Below are 24,158 nucleotides of genomic sequence, written 5' to 3' on the forward strand. Positions count from 1 at the left end.
ATTATACATGTTCTAAAGCTTGGGGGGGAAGAAAACGTGAATAAATAAATAATGATAAAGGCTTTTCTTAAATGTATGATTAGCTTGTCTGCAGTTATCTTTATACAGAGCGTTGCGCCTTTTGTGAAACAGCTTCCCATTGCGCTGTGTCGGCTCAGAGGATGATGTGCGTGCAAGTGAGAAAAAGAGGAGGAAAAAGTGCAGAGAGATTGTCAAGAAAACACCAAGGGATGGCTGCACAGAAAAGCCTCAAAGTGGAAGTTGTGACTCTGGGATGGTGAGACTCAGAGGTAAGTGTTCAGGCTTGGCGCTACAAAGGGCAGTATAGTGCTTACTTTGATTGAATCAATTGCTCTGTGTAAGTAGCTGCTGGTGCCGGCCTCCCCAGGGTGACAGAAAGGTCTGCGGAGAGTGAACCAATCCAGCCATCCATGGCCAGAGAACAGGGAGGATTAACAGAGCAATGCATCATAGCTGTAGCAACCAGTGATGTGTAGCAGACTGTATTTATTGACTCATTGGCTGTATTGATTGTCTCAATTGATGAAAAGTCCAGAGACAACAGACAGACGCACAGTGAGTTATGCAAAAAATAAAAATAAAAGAATAAAGATGATGGGTCAGGTTGTTATTTCATTGCATGAGTAAAGGAGCATTTCACAGCAAAACCCTGTAATTCTTGACAAAAGCCCAGTCACTCTTTCTGATCACAAGTAAACCTCTGATTACAGCACATTTCCTTTCCACACATCATCTCACTCAGGTTAAATACATACAATAATGGCTTGGTAATTCACCTAGGCATGTATGTAGCTTTTTCCTTGACAGCAAATTCTCTCTGACATTGACATTGTTCCAGCGGCAGCGGTTTATTTAACACGCCATTAATCTCTAACGACAGAAGACCGCGCCACAGCAGATGTTTGTTAACAAACTTCTGCTCGGTCCTCCACTGTTGTTCTTCACCCTCATTGACATGTATTACTGCGACAAGAAGAGGGTCGCGAGGCAAACAGTCGAGGACTGTAAGAGTTAAGTGATGTTTTGGGTGTGCTTTTTTTTGGGGTGCCAGGAAATTGTTTTTGTCAAGATGCAGAGTTGTTTGATCCACAGCTAACCCTTGATATTTGTAGTACATGGATTCATTTGTTAAATTATGCCAAAATCACTGATACTGCACCACATCTAAATGCGTGGTCATCAGTATGCTAATGCTCGACTATGCAGTGAAACAATCCAATTATTGAATGATGGCCACTGTACATCAGCTCTCTTATTGAATATGTGTGCAATTAATGAGTGCAGAGCAACCAGAACACTGACACTGAGTAAATTAACACTTTGGTAAACTTAGACGGACAAAAACAGGATTGTCTCCACTCAGAATATGGAAAGATGAGGAAATGTCAGAGGATTACTGTATTATATGTCTATCATTTTTCTCTTTTATCTCTCTTCTAAAGCAGCAGGACAGTGTGGGAAAGACATAATACAGAGCACTTCATGGCCTTAGCCATTGAAATAGAATATCTTTTTGTACTGAATGCTGGTGAGTGGGCGTGAGGGCAACAAACTGCAGGAAAGTAAAGGGAGAAGAAACAGGCAGAGTTTACCCTTAGGGCTCATGAGGTAAGGACACTTAACTTATCGCATGCATTGCCATAGTCAACATGATTTTTTTATATCAGCTCTATGCTTTAGAAACAAAAGGAATAAATCATCTCCTTTTCACAAATATAAATATATTTTATGTTTAGTATATACAATAATGACTTGCCATCATCAACAACATTAGTATTGAAGGGAGAGAAAAAGCATGTCAGTAAACTCTTGCTAATGGATACAGACACTGCAAAGACAGCCATGATTGATTGGCGTGCTCAAGCACTCTCTCTGAAGACGAAGCGAGACAATAATAGTTTTATTGAAGAAGGCTGGTTGTGTGGCTGCGCCGTGCCATGCCGCAGTCTACTAGTCCTGAGAGCTACGAGATTCACTGTCCTCCTCCAGCTCCCATTCAAAGTTCTGCCCAGTCATTTGGTAGAACATCATGTTAAAGGGTTTGTAGAACTTGTGCAGCCGCCGAATCACGTCCGGGTCAATTTTAGGATGAGTTCTCCCTTTTGACTTGCCGAGGCATCTGGGAGTGCTGCTGTCCTCCGGCTTCTTCAGACAAGGAAATCCTTTAGTTTTATTGAAGTAAAAGTGTTTGTCTGTGACGATCCGTTTGAGTCCCAAGAAGTCCTGCACTTTGGCCATCTCACCTGCGGGATCCACAATGAGCCTCTCGCCGCTGACAAAATGCATTTGGGAGAGAGGGAAATACTGCATCCAGCTCTCCAAGTGGAGCGCATATATTCCTATACGCAACGCACTCCAAGAGGCATCTATAAGACCCAGCGTCCGGTTCTTAAAAGCCAGAACCTCAAAGGTAGGGATCTCAGGTTTCTTGGACAAAGTCTGTGTGTAGTCTGAAATTGCTCTAGTGACAGGATTACGCACCACTATAATAAGCTTGATGTCTCTGGCCATGGAGTGGATGCGCTTTGGGGCATGGTTAGTCACAAAGTAGCTGGGTGTCTTTTCCATGGTGATCTGCCCTTCCAGCGTCGAAGGCATCAGGTCTCTGGAAACACAAACAGGGGGAAGAGAGAGAGAGAGAGAGAGAGAGAGAGAGAGAAAGCAGCTTAGCACAGTATTATCCTCAACACCTCTTACGCTGCAAATGAAATACCCAAGGACACAGTGCAAGCAAATTTGGTACATTTATTAAGCAGTACATTACTTGAAATTACAAGTGAAAATAACTGTTATTATCACTGGACATTATGTTGTGAGGAGAAACATACAGCTAATTACATCCATGGAGTAATATGCAAGAGATAAAAGAAAGAAGATGAAACGGCAGGCAAGCAAGTATGCTCATTGCTTAATTGACTCCATCTGTGTTACTCCAGGAGCTGTTTTGGAACTTTAATAATGAGTTCGCTGCATATCATTAATACCGGGGTGCCTGGGGTATTGTTTTGTCATACATTTATTATGCATGCAAGGCTCACACTCTGTGCAGGCAGTTTTATTTCTTATGCACATGTACTTTCCCTGCAATGGGTGCAGGCTTTTCTTCTCCTCTTCGTGCTACGTTTTAAGGTTAGGGGCTGTTCATTGAAGGCAGCAGTGATTAATTATGAGATTCAAGGTGATAATTTGTAGTACAATAGAAATGTCCCCCGACTTGGGAGATTTATCTCAGGAACAACGGGAGGCCATTTGCCACATCCACAAATATTACGCTCAACTTGTTCTTTGCGAGGATACGACAGTGCAGAGTATATCAAACGCACAGAAGCAAGTCTTGTTTCTACACTTTCTATTTTTGTATCAATAATAAGGCATAGCATTTGCCTCAGGCAAATCCTTATCAAATGTTTACACTGATGTTCATTCCAATCCGAGCTGTTTTCTTTGTTTGTAGGCTATGTGATTCAGTGCTAAATTGGTACATTAAATCCGCTGTGAGACACGCCGTTTATTTCACTACTAACAAATACAAGCACAGGAGCTCCACAATATAATATAAAGTGCGACAAAATCCAAGCATGCACACAGTTTTTTTTTCCTGCAACCCAAATTAAGTAATGTTTGCTCGGAAATTAATGTATAAACAGTCAACCCCGAAAAATCCAAATTATTCCATCTGGAGACTCACAGAGTTAGAGCAGAGAAATTCTCCATAATTCTGGGATAAAAGCTATTTCCTTCTTCCTGCAATATTTTTTCCATTAGGCTTCCCTGCACCACAAACCTACAGTTGTAACGATATAGTCACATCAATCATTTGCATCTTGGACATATTCTAAATTAACTGTTCTCCAGCAAAGAATCCAATTTACTCTGCAAAACATAAGAGCTGTTATGCACATATCGACCACCCTCACACACACACACATGCACCCATGGATACTGGGCTGAAAGTCTCACAAGTGGCCTGGTAATTGCATCTCAGTAACAGTATTGCCTTCCTGATGGGTAATTTCCCTCTGGATTATGTTTGTCTCTTGACAGCATAGAACTGTGGTTACTTCTGGGCCTGTAATGGGATATTAAACATATCTACTGATAGCATAGTGACTAGAAAGAGTATTCGTTTTCATTATATTCCATCACTTTCCACACTTCCTGCCTTACAGTAATGAATGGCTAAAGATTTTTGTAACCTTCCAAGGACTTGCGCTGGGTACCATTTAACTCCAGACTACAGTTGGTGGTTCAAGGGTGCAACATCACTGAGACCAAAAAAAAAAAAAAAAAGCTCATATGTACCACCACAGCAAATCACCTTGAAACAACCGATATCCTACTGTATGGACCTGAGCCGCAGCATCTCACTGGTAATGTGCTGTGCATCTTTGGAGCATATCCAATTGACAGGACAGATGTACAATGTTCAAGGTTACCTTTTTGAAGGTGTTCACATAACAAGCTATTGTCCTCATGGGCTCAACGCTAATCATCATGCATTAATTATAAAACAATGGAAACGGCAAAATACTTTGTTATGTTGCAGAGGCTCCATTTTGATTGGAAATCAGTCATGGATCATGTACGTCTATACAAAATGTCAGCAGGACGACGAGGCGGGACGGAAATCAAAATGCTGATAAACAAGCTAATTTCTCCGTGCATAGCAAATGACTCCTCTGGCCTTGCAGTCTCGTGGAACTGGAGTAAACAAGAGCAAAACCGTTAACTCTCGCTTCTTTTTTCTCCGCATCAGCTGCACAGCTTACCACAGGTCATTCAGGTGGGTAGGTAAATACAATCCAAAGCGCTAAAGAGGCCCCGCGAACCATCTGCTGTTTACTGCCTCAGACCGAGGACATACCAACATGTCCAAGGCTTTATTTACATAAGTGTGAAGATGAAGGCGCCACATACTAGGAGGAACTTTTAATGATCTATGCTGTGAGAGGCATGCTCCACTATGTGCCTGCAACAGAATTACCTTTGTTGCTGTGAGAGATATGGTAGCTGCAAGTAAATAATGCAGCCTTATATGACCAATACTTCACTGAACAGAACATGGTTGAGCGTCATTACAGTTCCTTGGAAAACAGCTGAATGCAGTCTCATTACAGCTCCGTAATTTAGAATAAAACAAAACAAAACAAAAAAAATCCCATGAAACCAGATCAATTTAATGTAGCTAAAACATTATCTGAGTCAGACTAATAAATAATAAAGCTGAAAATCAACCTTTAAAAGCTCGATTCTCCAGTTTGTATTGAGGTTGTGTACTTTAACTCAGGAGGGAAATTCATTTCACACCCATTCCACGTGATATTCAGATCCAGAGGATGCGCAGCCATCACTAAAGGTTGATTCATCATTCAGAACGTGCAGTATACCAAATCACAGTGAATCTTTGCTTTTGTTTGGACAGAAACTAATCTTCACAGATAATCACAACTATTCATGCCTTAACGCCCACCGCAAAAGTGCTCTGGAACATGGCCCAGCATTTAACTCAATGTTTCATTATGTTCTGTCAAACTAGTGTACCGGGAATATTTCGATGCATGATGAGGTGAGGGATCACGCTAATTTACATTCCCAGATACTAATAGGTCCAAGCTGTTTCTGGAGGAAGAGAGTTTCTCCAGAGAAGCCGAGTTGTTCCTAATAAACTCTGGCAGAGAAATAAAAAGCTCCCCCAGTCTCTCATTTGGATTGATCAGGGCTCTGCTGCAGAGTATCAATCCACCGAGCTTCCTCCATGTCATGTCAAATACAATCAATTATTCTAAAGGAGTCCACTCATAATAAGCTCCTGAGTCCTCGGAGAGCGCATTTTGGAGACGGTGCCTGTGATGTGGGCAGACTACTGTGATCCACTAAATAATTTCAACAAAAAAATATGATGAAATTGAAGTGTGAATTGTACAGTAGAGACACAGAGTAATTTCTCTATTGGGAACATGCAGGAATCTGGCCTTTGCAGAAGAAACATATTTCAATTACATAAAAGAGAGGTGATGAAAGGTGGCAGCTACATTTAATTTTACATACAAGTGTTTAAAAAAATAAAATAATAATAATCTGGCATTTTTTCAGTAAACCGATGCCTTAACTGTCAGTGAAGGCAGACCACAGAGAGGATAATAAAAAGCATTTGTATTTAGGTGTTACTCTGAGTCCGATTTCAAATATCAATCGAGGGTGTAAGTGGCTATTCATCAACAACAGTCAGTCAGGACATTTGAAGTGAGAGATTCTGTGGTCAGTTTGCAATGAATAATCCCATTATTACACCCTGAGTGACATGTTTGTGATTACAGCAGCACAATGAACAAAGACATTGGTTTACTGAGAGGTGGAGAGAGAGAGGAAGAGAGAAAAAGCGGTCGGTCAAATGAGTCATTCTTCACCCGGCTCTCAACAAGTGGATGCGTACATGTTTGGCACACATAAAAAAACAATCCTACAGGCCAGAGCAAAGGGTCTTAGTGGGTCTGTTATGGAGTGGGAGGCATTGTTTTGTCACGGTTAAGGTGCAGCTTTAAGGAGGAAAAGAAATACAGAGTGTGCTGCCATTCTCAGTGATCAGATCAGGCTCAAGTAATGGTGGAGAGTTTGGTTTGTTTTTGTTTTTCTCAACCTGAATCTGACCTTTCCACCTGAGTGTAGTGGAAGGATCCGTTGCTTGCCCTGAAGCTATCTATTGGATCTAGTTATGTAACATACAAAGACCTACTGAGGATTAAATTGTGACTTTTTAAAAATATTTTTCTGTATGCAGAGACATGTGAACTTCATGCATTTGCAAAGAGCATGTGACTATGTCTATAATATTTAGAGCTGACTGTTAAAGTAGAATTATGAAGCAATGTGTTTGATCAAACGTTTTCTGTCCTCACATGATTATCTGCTTAGGTGGAGCTAGGAGGGGATCATGTGTGCAGTCATGTCTGTGTGTGCATCTGTGCATTTGTATATCTGTTACCCTGTTCCCAACAAATAACTTCTAGCTCTTGAACTGGTTCTGTTCAGGATTATAGAAATTGTCGTGCTATCTAGCGAACCAGCCCGCATTTTCACCAGTTTTGCATTGAACCATCTTAACCAAGGATGTGTCATCAATGCAAGGCGTTGCACAAAATTGCAGATCACACTGACTACCTGCAAACTTTTGTACTGTTATGATACATATTTGTTTTTACCCCAACAAAAGCATGGGCAAACTAATAATGAGACCACTGTATGCTCTTTTTTCCCTGATGATTTCTCACTCGTCTTCTCCATCCTTTCTGTCACAGTTCACAGATGATAATCCCAAGAGCATGACTCAGGCGGCAGGTGAACAAAGCAGAGGGTCTTTACTGAGCAAGAAAAAAAAAGGGATGCAAAAGGATCTGGGTAATCACAATTTAACAAGGGGTTGGGTTGAGGAAGAATCCAACATGCAGGCAGGGTCAAAATCTAGATCAAAAAGTCACAATGCAAATAGATGCTGGAAAGGTGAGGCACAGAGCACAAAGACAATCTGCTAAAGCTGGTGAAAGTGCACTGGTGTATATACTAGGGAGCTAATGGGGGAATGAGAAACAGGTGAGTGATGATTAGCAGGTGGAGTGAATCTAGTGATCAGGGCAGGTAGTGGGGAGAAGCAGGGTCTGAAATGACAGCAGAAAACAATCCACAAATCAAGTTAATAGATGAATGATAAATAAAAAAAGAGTAATTCAAAACCATGAAATCTTTCTTTTTAACCTTTAGAATATGATGCACTCACTAATGTTGTCAAGGTCTGCACTTTTAGTCAAGGGAAACTTGCTATCTTTGGGTTCAAACAGAGAGACTACTTTTTGGGTTTTGAACCTAATTAGTTTTGGTGGCGATGCTTTGAATGGTTAAAAATTATGTGCAGGAATCAGAATGGAAACAGTTCCAGCATTGCCTATTTCTGACCCAAAGCTTTTCAGAAACATTTTTAGTGTACTGTCTAGATGTAAACTGAGTTTGTGACCGGGCTGCCTTTTTGAAAAACGCCAAAACAACGCAGCACCAACCTGCTGGAGCAAGCCAGACTGTTTGGGATTCAGGCACATCTTTCCGTTTGTTTGCTGTATTTGGTGAGCCTCCACTATAATGCCAGGCACAGCTGCACCATGTTTCCACGGTAGCTGATCACAGTCACTCCATCACCTTTTCTTTGTTTGAGAGGGAAGAGGGTGATGGGGAGGGATTTTATTAGACATTGTGTCTGAGGTTTGTCTCCATATAGCCTGTCTATACTGGTTACACCTTGATAATGTAACTCTTTAATTTCAAAACTGTAATGCATGCACACTGGACTCAAAGACTCGCACTCCCTGTTCCTCACCCACATGATGCCCCCAGACACACCTGGCATACATCTGCTCTTTGGGCATTTTTTTTTTCCAGTTTAAGTTATACATGGACACGTAAAGAAGCTCTGCTGGAAACTACAAAGGTCTCCTCGGCCCGACACTCCTCACTCACACCTATTACTTCTCCATATCTGTCTTAATTAGTGTACTTCATAATCTTTAGTGCATTTCTTTGCTTATTAGGGTTCCTGAATCATTTTCCAAGTATCTCTTTCTTTGGTCACTTCCAAATCCAACATGTCATCCAAACTTGGTGACAATTTCTTATTATTTATTTTTACTACGGCAGTCTAATGTAAACTTAGGTAGTCTCAAAGACCCTGTTTTATCAATCATCCTTCCACTATGAGTGATCAGAGCATATATATATATGTTCAATATATTGCTTAATCCTGATTGGTGCATTAATCAGGATTTAGCAATATATTAAACAGAATCTGATTTGTTGCATTGTTTTGTCGACAGAGTTGTGATAAATCAGATCAGTTGAGTTTGTGAGCGCTGAACTCCTAATAAATGATGCTTTTGCTCATTTAGTCCTGAATATTAAAAAAATATTATAAAAATACTTCAGTTTTGAAACTTGAAAACAAATAACTGTCTTGGAAAATTAACAGTTGTTTCTTACCTGAAAACAGGCTCTTCAAATAATTTAATAAATCTTCGTTTACTGTCCAACACATATGTTTTACACACAGAGTGTATAAAAATAATGAACATAGCCACTGTGGCGTCAGCCATTTTGGACACCCATATTTTTCCCACTTGAGTTTGGCAGTTTTGCTGTCATTATCTCACACTTTTGGAGTCTGAAGTGACCAGAGGTGACCATATTTGTATGAAAGGGTGAAGGTGTGGAGGAGCGATCTGTATCTGATTGAGAGCCCAAGGTGATGGCCTGTGACTCAAAGTGACCACGTGCTTAATTTTTGAGCCTCGGATCGTTAGCCGGTTTCTCTATTTTTATTTTTACTTTCTTTTGTCTAGGACCTTAATGGATACAGACTATACGTTGTCCATTATTTCGCCTATACAAACTCACTCACTCAGCAATTACATAGAACATTTTGAGGCTGCTGGTGGGATTTAAGCTAAACCTGTTTTTGAATAAATCATTCAATTATTGTTACTGTTGATCTCCCCAGAGTAAGTTTGTTTTAGTGACAAGTAAACCATGTTTGTTGTATGGCAAAGATAAAAAAAACAAAAAATGGTGAGACTAATTAAAACACAACACAGCCTCCCTACTCTAAATAAGCCCATTATACTTGAATTTCTGGAGGACTGTGGGCATCAACTGAATAGTTGAGGATGGAAGTGACAGCTGGTCCTGATCAAAACCTTATTCCCAGCTCTCTTCCTGAGATCCCCTAAAGACTGTCCCACTTCCAACAGTGGGCGAGCCAGGTACTTTTCTCCCCACATCACCAGGCTGCGGCGCCGAGATCTAAAGCTGTGCTCAGATGCCCTTTGGACATAAAACATCATGAAATAAAGCGTGGCGACAAGGGAAACTACAGGGATGTTTGGGATGCTGTAGCACCCAGCATCATTAGTCCATAACAGTGTATATGAGCTGGAAAATTAGTCTATTTTTAACTGTATTAAAGTCCAGCAGGGACATGGAAGCAATCTTATCTCACATCAGAAACTCAGAGGATATTGCTTTTTTTCAACTTCAGTGTCTAGTTTTAACATTACTGGCTATAAAAAGGCACTGATTTCCTCACAAGCCTAGAAATAAATATACAGTACAGTACAAACCCCAAACCCAAAAATAAAATTCTTACATAATGGCTCATCTGCCCTGTAATAAAACAACAGCAGTCTGCCACTTGTCTGAGAGATGATTTTCTTCTTTTATTGTTCTTTGCGTGTTTGTTTATTGTCCTTTGAATGAGCTGATGAGAGCTCATTCAATTTGATCACAATTGCCCTCAAAATTCAATGTTATTGATGTTGCCACTATAAAAACAAGCCCCGGCTCTGCGAGGGCTGCGAACACACCCCTAAAAGAAATGTCAGTGTCATTTATTGATGTAGCTGGAACACAGAGAAAAAAATATTACCTGAAACAGAACATACTATCTAGCATGCTAAATTATGCACAGAATAGCAATATTAGCACACCTGACAGAAAGTGTGACTTTTCTTCACATTTAAAAAAAAAAAAATGCTCTTCAATAAATATCATGTTCGTGAAGTTGAAGATTTGGCTTTACAAATCAACAAACTATTTTGCAGTCATTTCTATGATTTCCAGCACTTTTAAGTGTGTTTTAGCTCAAAGAAAAGCACAGAATGGCCAACTGTAATTGGAAGTCACACCTGAATACGTCAGAGTCAAAGGCTAAAATTTACATTCTGGAAATGTTGCAGATCCGGCTCAGTTAAGCAGAACCAATTAATATGACAGTTTGAACATGATAGATTTCCTTGTCTGAGAAAAATGGCCAGCACTTCAGGATCTAATCATTTTACTGAAGTTGACCGCGGAGGAAACTCTGCACCATCTGACATATAAAACGACATTTTACATGAATTCTCCTATGTCGCTCATTCAGTACATGACATGTTCATAGGATTTTATATTTTTTTTGGCGGGTTCATCTGAGGTGATTGTACAACAATATGTCATTTTTAAAGTGAGAACATTTCTGGCAATCCGATCACACGCTGTGCACCAAGCCTACAGTGATGCAGCATCTGACAAGATGACAAGATTGAAGGGCATCAATTACTGTGTGGGTAAACAAGTGGCTACAGAAGATAAAAAACTGCTTTCCATCAGAGCAAAGCCATATGGCTGAAGCCGTCATCTGAAACAAATGGAATAAAACCGGTCATTAAAGACACATTAAACAGCATCTGTGTCTGGTTTCATTCTGTGCAACAGAGAGCGAAAAACAAATTTTGTTTAATTTTGAATATATATATAGATTATGATCGTCTGTCGGATACCTGATTCTTCCTGGGGTATGTCAAACTTGGTGTAAAGAGAGCTTACAGGAAAGGGAGGTTGTGTGTCTTTTTTCCCCTCCTTCATATCCATGAGGGTTTTTTTTTGGCAGTACTATCAGGTAAAGACCTGAAAATGAAGGTTTCCAGGAAATTACCTATCAGAGTCACTTTTTTCTCAATTTTTCCAATTCATTATGGAGCTGTAGGTCAGTGTGACACTATGGAGGAGGAGGCTGCACAAACTCTTTCCATTCTCTGCGCAAGACATTTGAACATATATCCAGTAATACAGACAGAACTTGATTCAGAGAACTTTTCAGTATTCTCCTTTATAGAATTTTAAGGTAACTCACAAAATGTCAGGATGAATATCAGAGAAAAAATATGGCAGGCAAACTTGTAACTTTTGCCATTTCTCATTTGGAAAAAATTGGTCTGCCATAAAACTGTTGGGAAATGTCAGCGTCAGTGTCTGTCTACCAAGAGAACAGCAATATTACAACTGAGTCTACATATTTTATTGACCTTTGGGAATTTAAATTTTCCACAGACGGAGGCTAGACTTGGAGTTGGCTATTTACTGGTCACTGGCACTATTTGTTCCTTAAAGAAATATTTCACTGCGGGAAAGATGGTCTCTTGGGGCAAACACTTTTGACATTGGTGCTACATGGTCAGAAAAAATAGAGGAAAAGGACTATGGCATTAGCGATTGCTTAAGAAGTAGAAAACCTAAAACTACCAGAACACTGCACTGCACTGGACCAACAAATGCTCCCACTGATTGGCGTAATGTGAGCTTGCTCATTTTTCCGAAGGAAACAGTATGGCAGCTGACTAGTAACAATCTCAAAGAACAGTTGAAAACATTTAAGGTGAGAAATAGGCAGCGCAGTCACAAAATACCTAATAATTTTAAAATACAGGATATATTATGGCATCCTCTTCCCATTCACAAAGTCTCATATTACAGCTAAACAGTGCACTAAAATCTGTTTCTGAAGACATTTTAGGCAGGAAATAGGCAATACAGTGACAAAATTTTAGTTTGCTTTTGACCAGTGCAGCCTAGTTTTTACATTTAATCAGAGTCTGAGAAAGAAAAAGGGGGCCTGTCTCTTTCTTGATCCGCTTCTATACTCTTTGTGTCTATAATGGCAGCCAAAAGAAACTGTATAAATACAATCTGTACTTTGAGCAACAGTCCTACAGTAGATGAGCAGGGACGGGAAGTAAATTTACACATAATACCCATACAAACACATACAAAGCTGGTTAAGTATGGGCAATTTAAATGTTTTTTTTTTTTTTTTAGCCTACCAGCATATTCAAAATATTCATTGAACACAAAATTCAACAATGTAACACAAATACAAAAGTAGAAATCATCTTGCAGTTGGATCATTCCATCCACAATACAGCAATCCGTGACTTAAAACAGATGTGGCCAAGGGGCAAAATTCAAATTGCTGGAAATTGCACCAAACCCTGCTTCTTAACCCCCTGCCCCCAACCCCTACTTCGAGTGCCCTTGCTCGGACCACACCCATGTTCAATTTAAGCCTTCATTATGATCTCAACGTCACATCTGTAAAGTCTCTTCACAACATTTTGCAAGGTTGCAATGTTGTCACGTTGACAAAATCTGACAGACGTATAAACCCCAAAACTGCTTCTGTGTTAGGTGTTTCAAAGACCACAGTTTTCTAGAAGAAACCCACACATGCATGCACGAACGTGCACGCACACACAGAGGATCACAAGGTAAAAGTAATACCAGCCCTTGCGACGTTATCACGGCTGATAACTATACCAAATGGCCTATAAATATTCCAGGGCCAGTTCTGAATAATACAAGATGCTTTTGTGAGTTTATTCGCAAAATGGTAGCAGTGATTTCAAGTCTACTCATGGCAGCATTTCAACCTCAGTTCACTCTGTCTACTTAAGTTTTGCTCACTGCAGTCCAAATCTAAGTAGTGCTGTTCAGTGCATGTCAGCATCCATTTCTTAGTTGCTATGAGCCACACAAACACGCCTGCATGATGGTTCTCAGGTACAGCTCCCACTCTAGAAGCTATACTACGTAGGATGGATTTGTTTTGGACCAAGAGTTTAAGAAAAGTGAGGAAAAGTATGAACGCCCATCATCTGTGTGTAAACTCAAAACCACACCTACAAATCAGTACTACTCCATTAATAAGCTGTATTTGTATTTTAAAGCCAAAAAATGTTGTCTGAGAACACATTATAGCAATTTTGTTGTTAGACTTTTGCTTTGTTTTTAAATCAAAATGAGAAGATTGTCTAAGAGGATTTAAAAATTTTTACAAGTTAAAAAGTTGAAGTCAATAGCTAGAATTGAAGTAAAAAGTTTTCTTCTTTTATAGCAGACAAGAGCTTTCCCTCTCACCATTCTTTAAGCCCAGCAGGAATCTCACAGGGATAAATGGTGTGGGAGTCTTGTACTTTGTCATGAATTATATGAATAAGGAAATGATGATGACAAAGATGAATTTCTTCCACAGCCCTGAAAAAATTATATAATGATCATGAGATGAGGGTTAGCTAGTTTCGCTAACTTTCCAATCTATTTGAACCCTAACTAAGGTGGAAGACATTATGACTGAAGAGTCTCTGTCTGTATACAGTCGTTAGCCTTCAGTTGCATTTGAATTCCTCTGTGGACGTGTTGGCACAGTGAACGTCCAACCTTACCAGTGATGAGAAGTGCCTCTAGCATGTAACTCTCTTTATTCCTGATTCAGTGAAGATGAGCTCAGATTTTGATCAGATTGTGTGAAAAGCTCATCTAATAAAAATTTTAAAAAAGTGAAAGTGAAAAAGCCTTGGAAAATACTGTAATGATGTGTACCACCTTGTTGTTAACACTTTGGGCAGCCTATATCTACAATGTCTCTTTCAGATCTTTACCCTTTCAAAAATGTTCACATTTCCTTTTAGGATTCCTTTCATTCTAGACCAAATCACTGAGGTGATATAATGATGAACAGTTGTGGAGTTGTAATTGACAAAAAAAAGATGTCATTAAATTGTAATTCCACTGTATTTCTGCTACAGAAGCAATGCTGTGTGACTCCTGTTTGACCCTGTTATAATGGCCACATCTGCAGCAGCACACTGTCATAGAATAGCACTGGAATCTGTATTGATCTTGCTATTTAAATAGTGCTTTATGATGAGAAAAAAAATCAAAATGTATATGTGAAGTGTTTGCTCAGCAATTTCCAGCTGCAACTGGTCAGCAACTACATGTGACAAACGGAAATGATTTCCACTCTTGAGGACGGCTATGCGAGACTGTTCTAGCAGATGAGTGTGGGAGTCTGCTAGTGTGTCTGATTATAAATCAACCTGATTTATATGATCCTGCTCTTTGTACAAAGTGTATATCATTTGAAACACAGTATGAATCATGTGTGATAAGTTACTGTATAGCATTTTGATTACTGTCAATAAATTGTTACTGTTATAAGCATTCCTTAGCATTGGAGGTATGTGTTAAGCATTTCAAATATTATCTAGGCTCTAAATACGTATGTGATGTATATATATATATATATATATATATATATATATATATATATATATATATATATATATATATATATATATATACTACTAAATGTGTCATTCTTTGGTCTTTGCATTTGGAAAGTCTTCAAACTTGTTTGCTTCCAACAGACCAGCAGAGAGAAGAACGCAAGTAAATCTATTACTTTTGTACGAGAGATTTACCAGCTCCCTGTCTCTATTTCTTTGCCCAAATATCTCTCACATATGTTTAATACACACAAAATGCACAATGGTGTGTAGTGCACCGCAAAGGCACCTTAAATACCAATCAAACACTGTGGCGCAAGTTAAACTCTTTTCAGCTGCTGTGGCAGGTCATCTGGGCAGGTTGGCCCACCCCGGTACTCGCTGTAAAATATTGATGTTGGCTGTAGCAATAGAGGAGAGAAAATGGATGGAAATGGGTCCTCAGTAGGTATGGGGGAAGGCTAAAATGTGGTAAAGCTGACATTGGAAGTTAGCAGAGCCAATTTTAGAATCCCCAGGAGCGTCTTGAATTTAGAATTTGTTATTGTTTCTAAACACTGGGACAGGTCAACAACAACTGATTGTTCAGTACATTTATTTTTGTCTTCTTTTGTTAACTTATTCAAATGATCTTCAAAGGAAACTCATCTGACACCATACTTAACATTTGTCCTCTCCAGATAACAACAACACTGATTAGCTGAGGTCTGTCTGGACCATCTAAGACAGTATAGATACCATAAATCTCTAAAAATTATTAAAATAAGATAAAATAAGATAAAATATTAACTGTTTTAATTCTGATTCTTTAAGCCAATACTCGTTTTGATTCCAAAAGGGTTAACCCTTCAACCTAACCCTAAAAAAGGAAGCATCACACCCTTAGTAATAGGAATTCTAACCTTAATTGGGCATTTAACTGTGTTCCTTTTAAGGTCTAACAGTAATAACACTAGTATGGCTGAAAACACCCCCAATAAATCCAATAGTCAATTGATAAATGAATCTCTCAATAAGACACCACAGAAATATGTATGTTCAGATGACGGGCAGGTAGCTACCACCTTTTCTATGCAAAATAAATTGTTTTTTGTTTCAAAAGCTACAAAGAAATAAGCACAGATTATCCAGATTAATTTGTGCAGGATAACCCCAGTGTACTGAGGTCAAGCAATTATGTTGTTCATCCAAAGGATATTCACAATATTTATCTCATTGTCTCCTAGATGTTCTGCTTTCATAAAGCTGTGGGCTGCCCTGCAGCAATTTGCTGGAAAAGTGTTACTGCCTGTATGTGCTGCTCAGAAGCTCTCACTTTAAAGGATTTATATGCCACATTCAGAGCAATATTATAGAGGCAAACAACTATTTGCTATGTAAAGATATGGTGGTGGGATGGCATGCAAAGCAGAAGAATGAAGTCATGCTAACTCTGTACGTGTGCTGTAATCTGAGCTTCTCTGTTCTTTGTTGCGCTAGACAGTCCGGCCATGGGTGCATATTAGAGCATATCCCCTATCACAAATTTTGAAAGACAGCGATTCTGTGACCAATGCGCTGATGGGAGTAAACAAGGAAGCAGTCCTGAGCATAAATCCTGACTTACCGCTGTAGATGTGTATTCGGAACTGTGTGAACTTTGATTAATTCTAAGGTACGTCCTCACCATGTTTCTTTTCTTAGACCTAACCTCCAACAACAACTTGACAACAACCGACAACTTGAATCAGATTCTGATTTGCTCTGAATGTTCATACAGCTCCTTTAGTGTTTACAGATTGTGAAATGAAACTCGTTGCAAAATCACTTTTTAAGTGAGATATTAACCCATTGACAAAAAAAATTGTTGCCTTGTCGACTAATATGGGGGGGGGGTTATTATAAGGTAAAAGTTGGGTGACCAGAAAAGCCTGTGAAACCTTTAAAACCAATCTCCACATTGTAAATGAATAAACCACACAGTAATTCAGACACCCATTTGGACTGTCATTTGCAAGAAAAAAATAATTGATTTTTCTGGTAGTCTCCTGTTCAACTAATTTCCATCACTGACACTACCACTTATGAACCTCTAAAACCTTTAACCTTGTCTTGGTCTGTTGTGCCTGTTTATCGATAGTGCCGCGAATGCTGCTGAGCATATTTATTATTATTAACAATACATCCTTGAATCCTTGGTTTAGGTGAGTGCACTGAGGTTTATGTGCGCGCGCACACACACGTATCTGTGACATGGGGGATAATTCACTTTATCATCAGAGTGTTTCATCAGAACAGCTGGAACAGTCTAGTGGGAGCTCTTATTTAAAGCACAGCCACAAACTGAGCTGTTTAAAATGAATTACAAGTGAAAGGTTGGAGAAATATAGTTTCCGAACAAGGATTTATGGCAATTTAAAAGCAAAGTGCGAACAAAATGACTGAGCTGCTAAATGTCAATTAACTAAAAGACATTCTTCATATGCCAGCATTTCTCAATGAAGTGTCACAGCTGCCTGGTGTGTCTAAAGTGGTGAAAAATGTTGCTAAAGTTGACATTATGATGCTTTGAATTATGTCAAAGATACTATCATATACAGCAAATTAAATGTAGCAAATAAACGCTTGAAATCTTTTAAAGCTACAAGAGAGATTCTTTAGAAGCAGCAGAACAGTTACAATTAGGTCTCTTGTCAAAATACATAATATATGCAGAGGCATTTTAAAAGCATCATTTTATGTCCCTGTGATCTAAATTTGTGTCTGGCTTAAAGGGTGGCAGAGATGTTTGTACTGTAACATCTGGATTCATGGAAATAGGCTGCTAAGAATGTTATAATCATGCAGACAAGGCCTAAGCTGCTCCATTACGGGCTAAGCTGACCTATCAGTGGGGCTTTTGCTAATCCAAATTGTGCTTTAGCTGGCAGAGATTGCTCAATTCAAATGGTCTGCTGGGAGAGAAAAAAAAGAAGCTAAAATAGTTCACCTGCCATGTGAGCTGCTATCATTTATGAGATATGTATCTCCCAGTATCATATGTGCACAAACGCAGAGTTACTTTTTTTAAATTCAGAAAAGCTCATTTTCATGGTGGATTTTCTATTTGCTTACCATATAAATGCCAGCTATGACCAGTCCAGAGCGCCTTAAGCGTGCTTTCATTTGACACAAGCTTAACAGCCCCAGCTGCCGTACTTACATCATACTCCAATGTGCTGAGTGACAGTTATATTTACAACTGCAGACAGGCCCTTGCAAAGAAAAAAAATCTTTTATGTAAGACTTACTGTGTTTACTTGTGAGTGTCTGACAAAAAGCTTTTTAGTGAGCTTCTTTTTTTTCTCATTTTTGGGCAAGTTTGGCATCTTCAAATTCTTCTGTTTTGTATTTTGTGCGAAGACTTTGTGCAGGGACCAGCCACTAAGTTAAGGCATTAATTATTACATATACTGGAGGACTCACAGACTGCCATAACCTGTCTCCTTTATATGCAGACTATCTTAAAATTAATCCAATTAAATGAACACAGCAAAACATCTTCCTTAATTACGTTGTACCAGCACCGTAATCGCTGCCTGGATTATGTTCAGAGGCAATGTTTTCTTTCAGGTAATGAAACACTACATTCATCTACTGTGTGTTTCAGAACAAGGTGTTAGAAGGAAGGTACAAAGTGTAGGTCTGTGACACCAGGACTTCAGGTTTGCTTTCAGACTCCTGTCTTAGGTTTTGCCCCAATTTGCCAGAAAACAACTGATGTACAGTTTCAGCGCACATTTTGCTGATACATATCAATATTTCAGCGACTTGCCAGAAACATCATTTACTCAACTTAACATTACCAACATTTCCATTAAAATGTATTTGCTGTTTCAAATTAGTTGCATATAAACGTCATTAGGAGACAGACCTTCTCCTAAAAGCTTCAAATGTTGCCATGGTAATCCACGTCAAAATCCCAACCCTAACCCCCAAAATCTCATTCATTAAGAAATTGTTTAAACTAATAGCTCTGTGACTTTCAATCCCTCTTAACTAATGTCAGTAACCAGCAGCCCAGGCAAACTGAAACAAATTGACCACATATCACAGGCTTAAGGCATTTTAAAATTTGTAAAGGTTGACCGACAAAAGTCGCATGCCAGATACACCAAGGGAAAGTGGTGAGTCAAATCGACAACGAGGAAAATGGAAACTGTAAGTAACAGCTTAGCCATCTTGCAATGCATTCCTTTTTGTAGCTATTAGGGCTAAACTGTTTGCTAACATGATGGTCACATTATTTCAAATGCATTGACTGGTTTTGATGCCTTAATACTGGTAAGTGGGACAGCCCTAATTATGATAAATAATATAATGTTTTTTTGGTTTTTTTTTTTGGTCTCCCCCAATGTTGACTCTCTAGCTGGGGCTTGCACTATAAGTTAACTGTTTAATTCAGAAGCTGGTGTGAGTACAGCTCATAGTCAGCAGCGCACGCTTGGCTCCATAGATACACTGTGTTAGCCAGGCTGACATGACACAGGGGAAATTAATTTTCTACAGTCACATAATGGTTGGTTATTTAATCACTGTAAGATTTAATCTAACACCTTAATCTCAACGGATTGCTTCTCCTCCTGGAGATTCATACCTGCAAAAGACTGAGGGGATTAGAGACACTATGAAAAGGGCCCGAGGAAGAAAACATGAAAATGGCAACTAAACAACCACTCAATTAAATGTCTCTTTTCCTGTCATGTATATTTAATAGCTCCCAGGATCAAAGCATGGCGAGTGCTTTCCCACTTCCACTAACTCACAGACTTGCAGTCATAAAACTCAGCAAACACTAACCAAACTTCTCAAATGACTGCGCAGAAAGCCTCTGCAGGACCTCTAACCTGTTTATTACGTCTGTTCCGCATTATTTCCGCTGGTTACAGCCCCAAACCAACAGAGAGATATTTTTTATCGTTGAGAAAATGGACAGACAAACACCTCGGCTGTGAAATGGCTGTTGCAAGTCATTGAACATCTCGCATGGTTTTCAATACTCATGATGGGAGGAGATATGCGGATGTAATCCTTGAATGGATCTCGGTGTAGCCCTCAGCCTTTTGAGCAGCTTCTTTGAGCACTTCCAGTAAACCCCCGTGCACACCCTTAATCTCCCCAGCAGAGGTAGTTTGACACGTGAAGTGAATCTGCCATAAACACATATCACAAATGCAGGATAATGTTTTAGAGATACACAGATTAACTTGTGTAATCCAGGCTGCCAAAGGGAGAGCTTAAAGAGAAATGTGTCAAATGTTTATAGATAGAATAAAACCAAATATTAAACCTTAATCTCTAAAGGCTTTTATCTATTGTTGTCCTCACATGTTCTGCTTTATTCTGGGCATATAGGGGAAGATCAATTATGATTCAAATAAAGAGCAATGACGTAAGTAACCTAAATAAAATGCATTTTTGAAAATAATGGGATTTTCATTCATCTTTAAACCGCAGAACATGTTTCTAAATTCAAATTGTCACTCAAATGGTTTATATTTCAGTTTAAATCAGTACAAAAGACAAAATACTTTGAATAAATGTCAATGACAAAAGAAAAGGTACTAAAGGGTAAAACAAAATTCAGTGAAATGGGTTCAATTATTTCTTGAAATTTTTCATGGAATGACTGAGTGCTTCGGTGTCACACAGCAATTTGCAATTAATTTAAATGACAAGGGTTTTGAACACAAAAAGATGTCTGCCGCCCTTAGCACATAAACAGAAGTTATTCTTTTGGGAGCTGTGCGGCCACTTCACTGCTGTGTCAACTGGACAAGTGCAAAGTGATGAAAATTGCAGTTTTAATCATCATGTAGTCAGAGCACAGAGCAACCTTAATAAATTGTGACCTGTTTGTGACCAGTCATTTTAAATATCCCATGATGCTGGTTTCGTTTTCTGCTCACTTTTTAAAATGGAAAACAATGTCCATTATTTAAATGTTTAATGAGCGTTAGTGGGATTTACATAATAACACGGTTTTATGAGTATGACGGGTTATGTTTTGGTATTCTGCACAGACCATTTGGGAGAGGGCACAGAGGGAGAAAAGAATGAATTTCAAAATACAGCCAGTGATTAACTCCTTAGCTGGAGCAGTCACACTTGATCGCTCCCACAAACTGCTTTGAGCATCATGAGGTCACATTTTCTCTGACAGCAAGTCAGAGAAATAAAACTAAAACAACCGCTGTGTTTCTTCTGAAAGCTGTACTGATAGATGAGACCAGACACAATTCTGGTTTAAGTGATAGCATGTTGTGCCACCTGCAACAATTTCCTGGCTTAGATGTGGCACAGGCCATCACTATGTATGTTTCACCATTCAAAGTCAGAGGCATTTAATGGCCCAGATAAGCACTAACAGCTCAGGGCCGTACAGAATACGGTGTGTCTATAGCACCATGAAAACCATTTGCTCTCAAGTAACATATGGCTGATGCTTAGGGAAACCACACTGCAGCTGCACCACTTGTGGCAAACCATACTGCATCTCAGCCTGCTCAGCAATGCCACCGGTTGCCTCTAAGCACATACACCTAAACAGTATCCCCTATTAGTATCCTCTGTTTAGACGATGAGATTTAATCCTTTGAAAAAGCCCAGATACAAGCCACATCAGTTCCTGCAACAAACCAATCGCCAAAATAAATGTTGGCATTGTTAATTCCTGCAAATTACACAAATATGGCATTTGTATTATGTAGCAGGTATATTAAAACATAATATTTCAACAACGCTCTGGTTAATGAGTAATTCAACCTTGTCTCCCAGAAGTTGCATTTGTATGTTACTAAACTGCTAAACTTTTTAATTATGTTGTTGTGCCAGTGTAATCGCTTTTCCTTCAAGTAACAAAACACTACATTCATGTAATACTTTAGGCTCCTACAGGAGGTTGTCAAGGAGGAAGGCAATCATACAAAGTGCAAAGACCTTGACCCAGTAACTTGGGGTTCACTTTAAAACTCTTGTCTTTAGGTTTAGGCAACAAAAGCACTGTGGTTTAGGTTAGGAAAAATAATTACTTCAGTTACACTTTAATTGAGAGAAAGACAAAGACTCTTGTCTTGGGTTTAGGCAACAAATGCACTTTGGTTAAGATTAGGGAAGGATCGTGATTTTGTTAAATGTAGTTATTACAAGTTAACACTGTATTGCAAGAGGTTTTCTTTTTGAGAAATACAACTTAAATATTTTATCAGTGAACATTTTGCTGGAACAATCAGTATCAACATGTTTGAAACATTTCAGATAAGTTGGCGACATTTCCTCATTATGTAAAAAAAAAACATCATTTGCACAACATAACATTTCCCTTAAAATGTACTTGCTTCATCAAAATAGCTGTATATAAACGCAATTTCTAAGAGACAGCCCCCGCCAATATTCAAATATGTTAAAAATGTCTTTAATACGTCATATTTGTCAAACAGCCCACATGAAGACAAGGGCCAATAACTGGTATTGTGCTGCATGAATTATTTTAGACAGTAGACAGTGGTAGCTTTCAGTTTTTGCATAGTATATATACTGTATATCATGAGTGCTTGGTTATGTTTGGGGTTGAGCCGATTGCTTTGATTGTTGCCATGGTAATCATCATCAAATCCAAGCCCAAATTCAAATTAGTTGTGTAAAGAGGTTAATTCTAGAGAAAAAAAAAGGCTGTTTGGTTATGTTTAGGCAAAGAAACCACTTTGTTATTGTTGTGAAAAGATTATGTTTTGGCTTAAATTATCCTATTGGCGGCACTATCACAGCTGGAAATGCTGCCGATTTCTTGCTAAAAGAACAACTATTTGTCTTTGTTTGCTGATCTTGAACAGCATCCACCATGCCAGTCATCCTTACCATCAGTGACAAAGTCAGCTTGCATACATTATTACCTCAAAAGCATTGATAGATACATATGAAATGTACAAATATAACCTATTCCTGGTTTTCAGAAATGTACAATGCCAACATTTTCTTCTGGTGACGGGACTGATTCCCAAATTGCGGGAATGGTATGTCTGTGTTTGACATCATTCCCTACCAAATCTGTGCTACAGCTTGGCTGTTTATTTGGCCCACATCTCTGCCAAAGAAAACTTGCTGAGTGGATAATGCACTGAGAAACATACTGTGTCCCACACTGTCCCAATGCACATACTTATCAACTGATAAATGCATGTTTGCAAAGCAATGTGTAGATTCTATGGTCCGTTGAGCGCAAGTTCCTGTTGTCCCTGTACCATATTTGTCAGTATTTACTGTGTTAGGATGTAAACAAGTTTATTCCGCTACCAAACTAATTCCCTTACATAAATTTTATCTGATTATGTCCCGTAGCCAGAGGAATGGTCTGAATTCATTTTACATCTCAGACATATACCTGGTTAAAACATGTTAAATTATGAGACTGGATGAACTTCATTACAGCATAGTTTTATTTGTTAACAGCTGTGCATTCATGTTCTGCATACATATTGCTGACCATGAAAATCTCTTATCAATAACCAACACTTAAGGCAGGTACTCTTCCACCACAGAGGATAAATGAGTTAAAGTAAATTATCCATATGGGCTGAGTAGCATGTTTTAATTACTCACGGAACCTGCTCTGCTATCTCTAGCTGTCTGCATTTCACATCAGTATTCAATTAAGCACAGTGATCGGATGATTTGGGAGAGCAAACTGCATTGCGGCTTTTTAAGTGCTTCTCCCAGCGTAACGCAAGAGAATCTTACACTAAAGGTATTATACTAAGTCAGGTATTTTTTCTAATGATTGGAGACTTGAACTTGTATATAAACATGCCATTTTCAGTAATATAGAATATTTAGTGATGTTGTGACTTTCTATCTTTCAAACAAAGGAGAACTGGACTCAAATCTGTTGTTGTTTCTCTGTCAGTGCACAGGTTTCCTTCAGTGAGGCAGCGAGTTCAGTGCTACTATACATCATTAACCACTGTGAGCTCTTTACTGATTTATCATCCAAGAAAAACAAGTCTTTGGTTTAAACTCCAGTGAAGCTGACCAATCCTTGAACTCTCCGTGTTACTCCGCAGTGGATGCCGACCCTCCCCTTATATGGAAGCAATGCTGTGGTCATTTGCAGAATATAATTTCACTATCAATCCGCTCTCATAAATCGAATTGGACGCCTGGGTGTGTAAAGTTATCCAATAAATTAATTGCCTAATGACTCTTGCA

At 38.9% G+C, this 24,158-nt stretch overlaps 1 protein-coding gene across 1 annotated transcript in view; it reads right to left on the reverse strand.

Moving 5' to 3' along the window:
• Positions 1-497: 497 nt before the first annotated feature.
• hs3st4 (heparan sulfate (glucosamine) 3-O-sulfotransferase 4) overlaps positions 498-24,158 on the reverse strand; it is an 89,216-nt gene continuing 65,555 nt past the window's right edge. The window contains exon 2 of the mRNA XM_042505554.2: positions 498-2,626. Within this exon, the coding sequence (XP_042361488.2) occupies positions 1,972-2,626 (655 nt within the window). The 3' untranslated portion in view covers positions 498-1,971. The remainder of the gene's footprint in view (positions 2,627-24,158) is intronic.

This window comes from Plectropomus leopardus, chromosome 18, assembly GCF_026936395.1.
Source record: "Plectropomus leopardus strain MGB_pleo_1.0 chromosome 18, ASM2693639v1, whole genome shotgun sequence".
NCBI lineage: Eukaryota > Metazoa > Chordata > Actinopteri > Perciformes > Serranidae > Plectropomus > Plectropomus leopardus.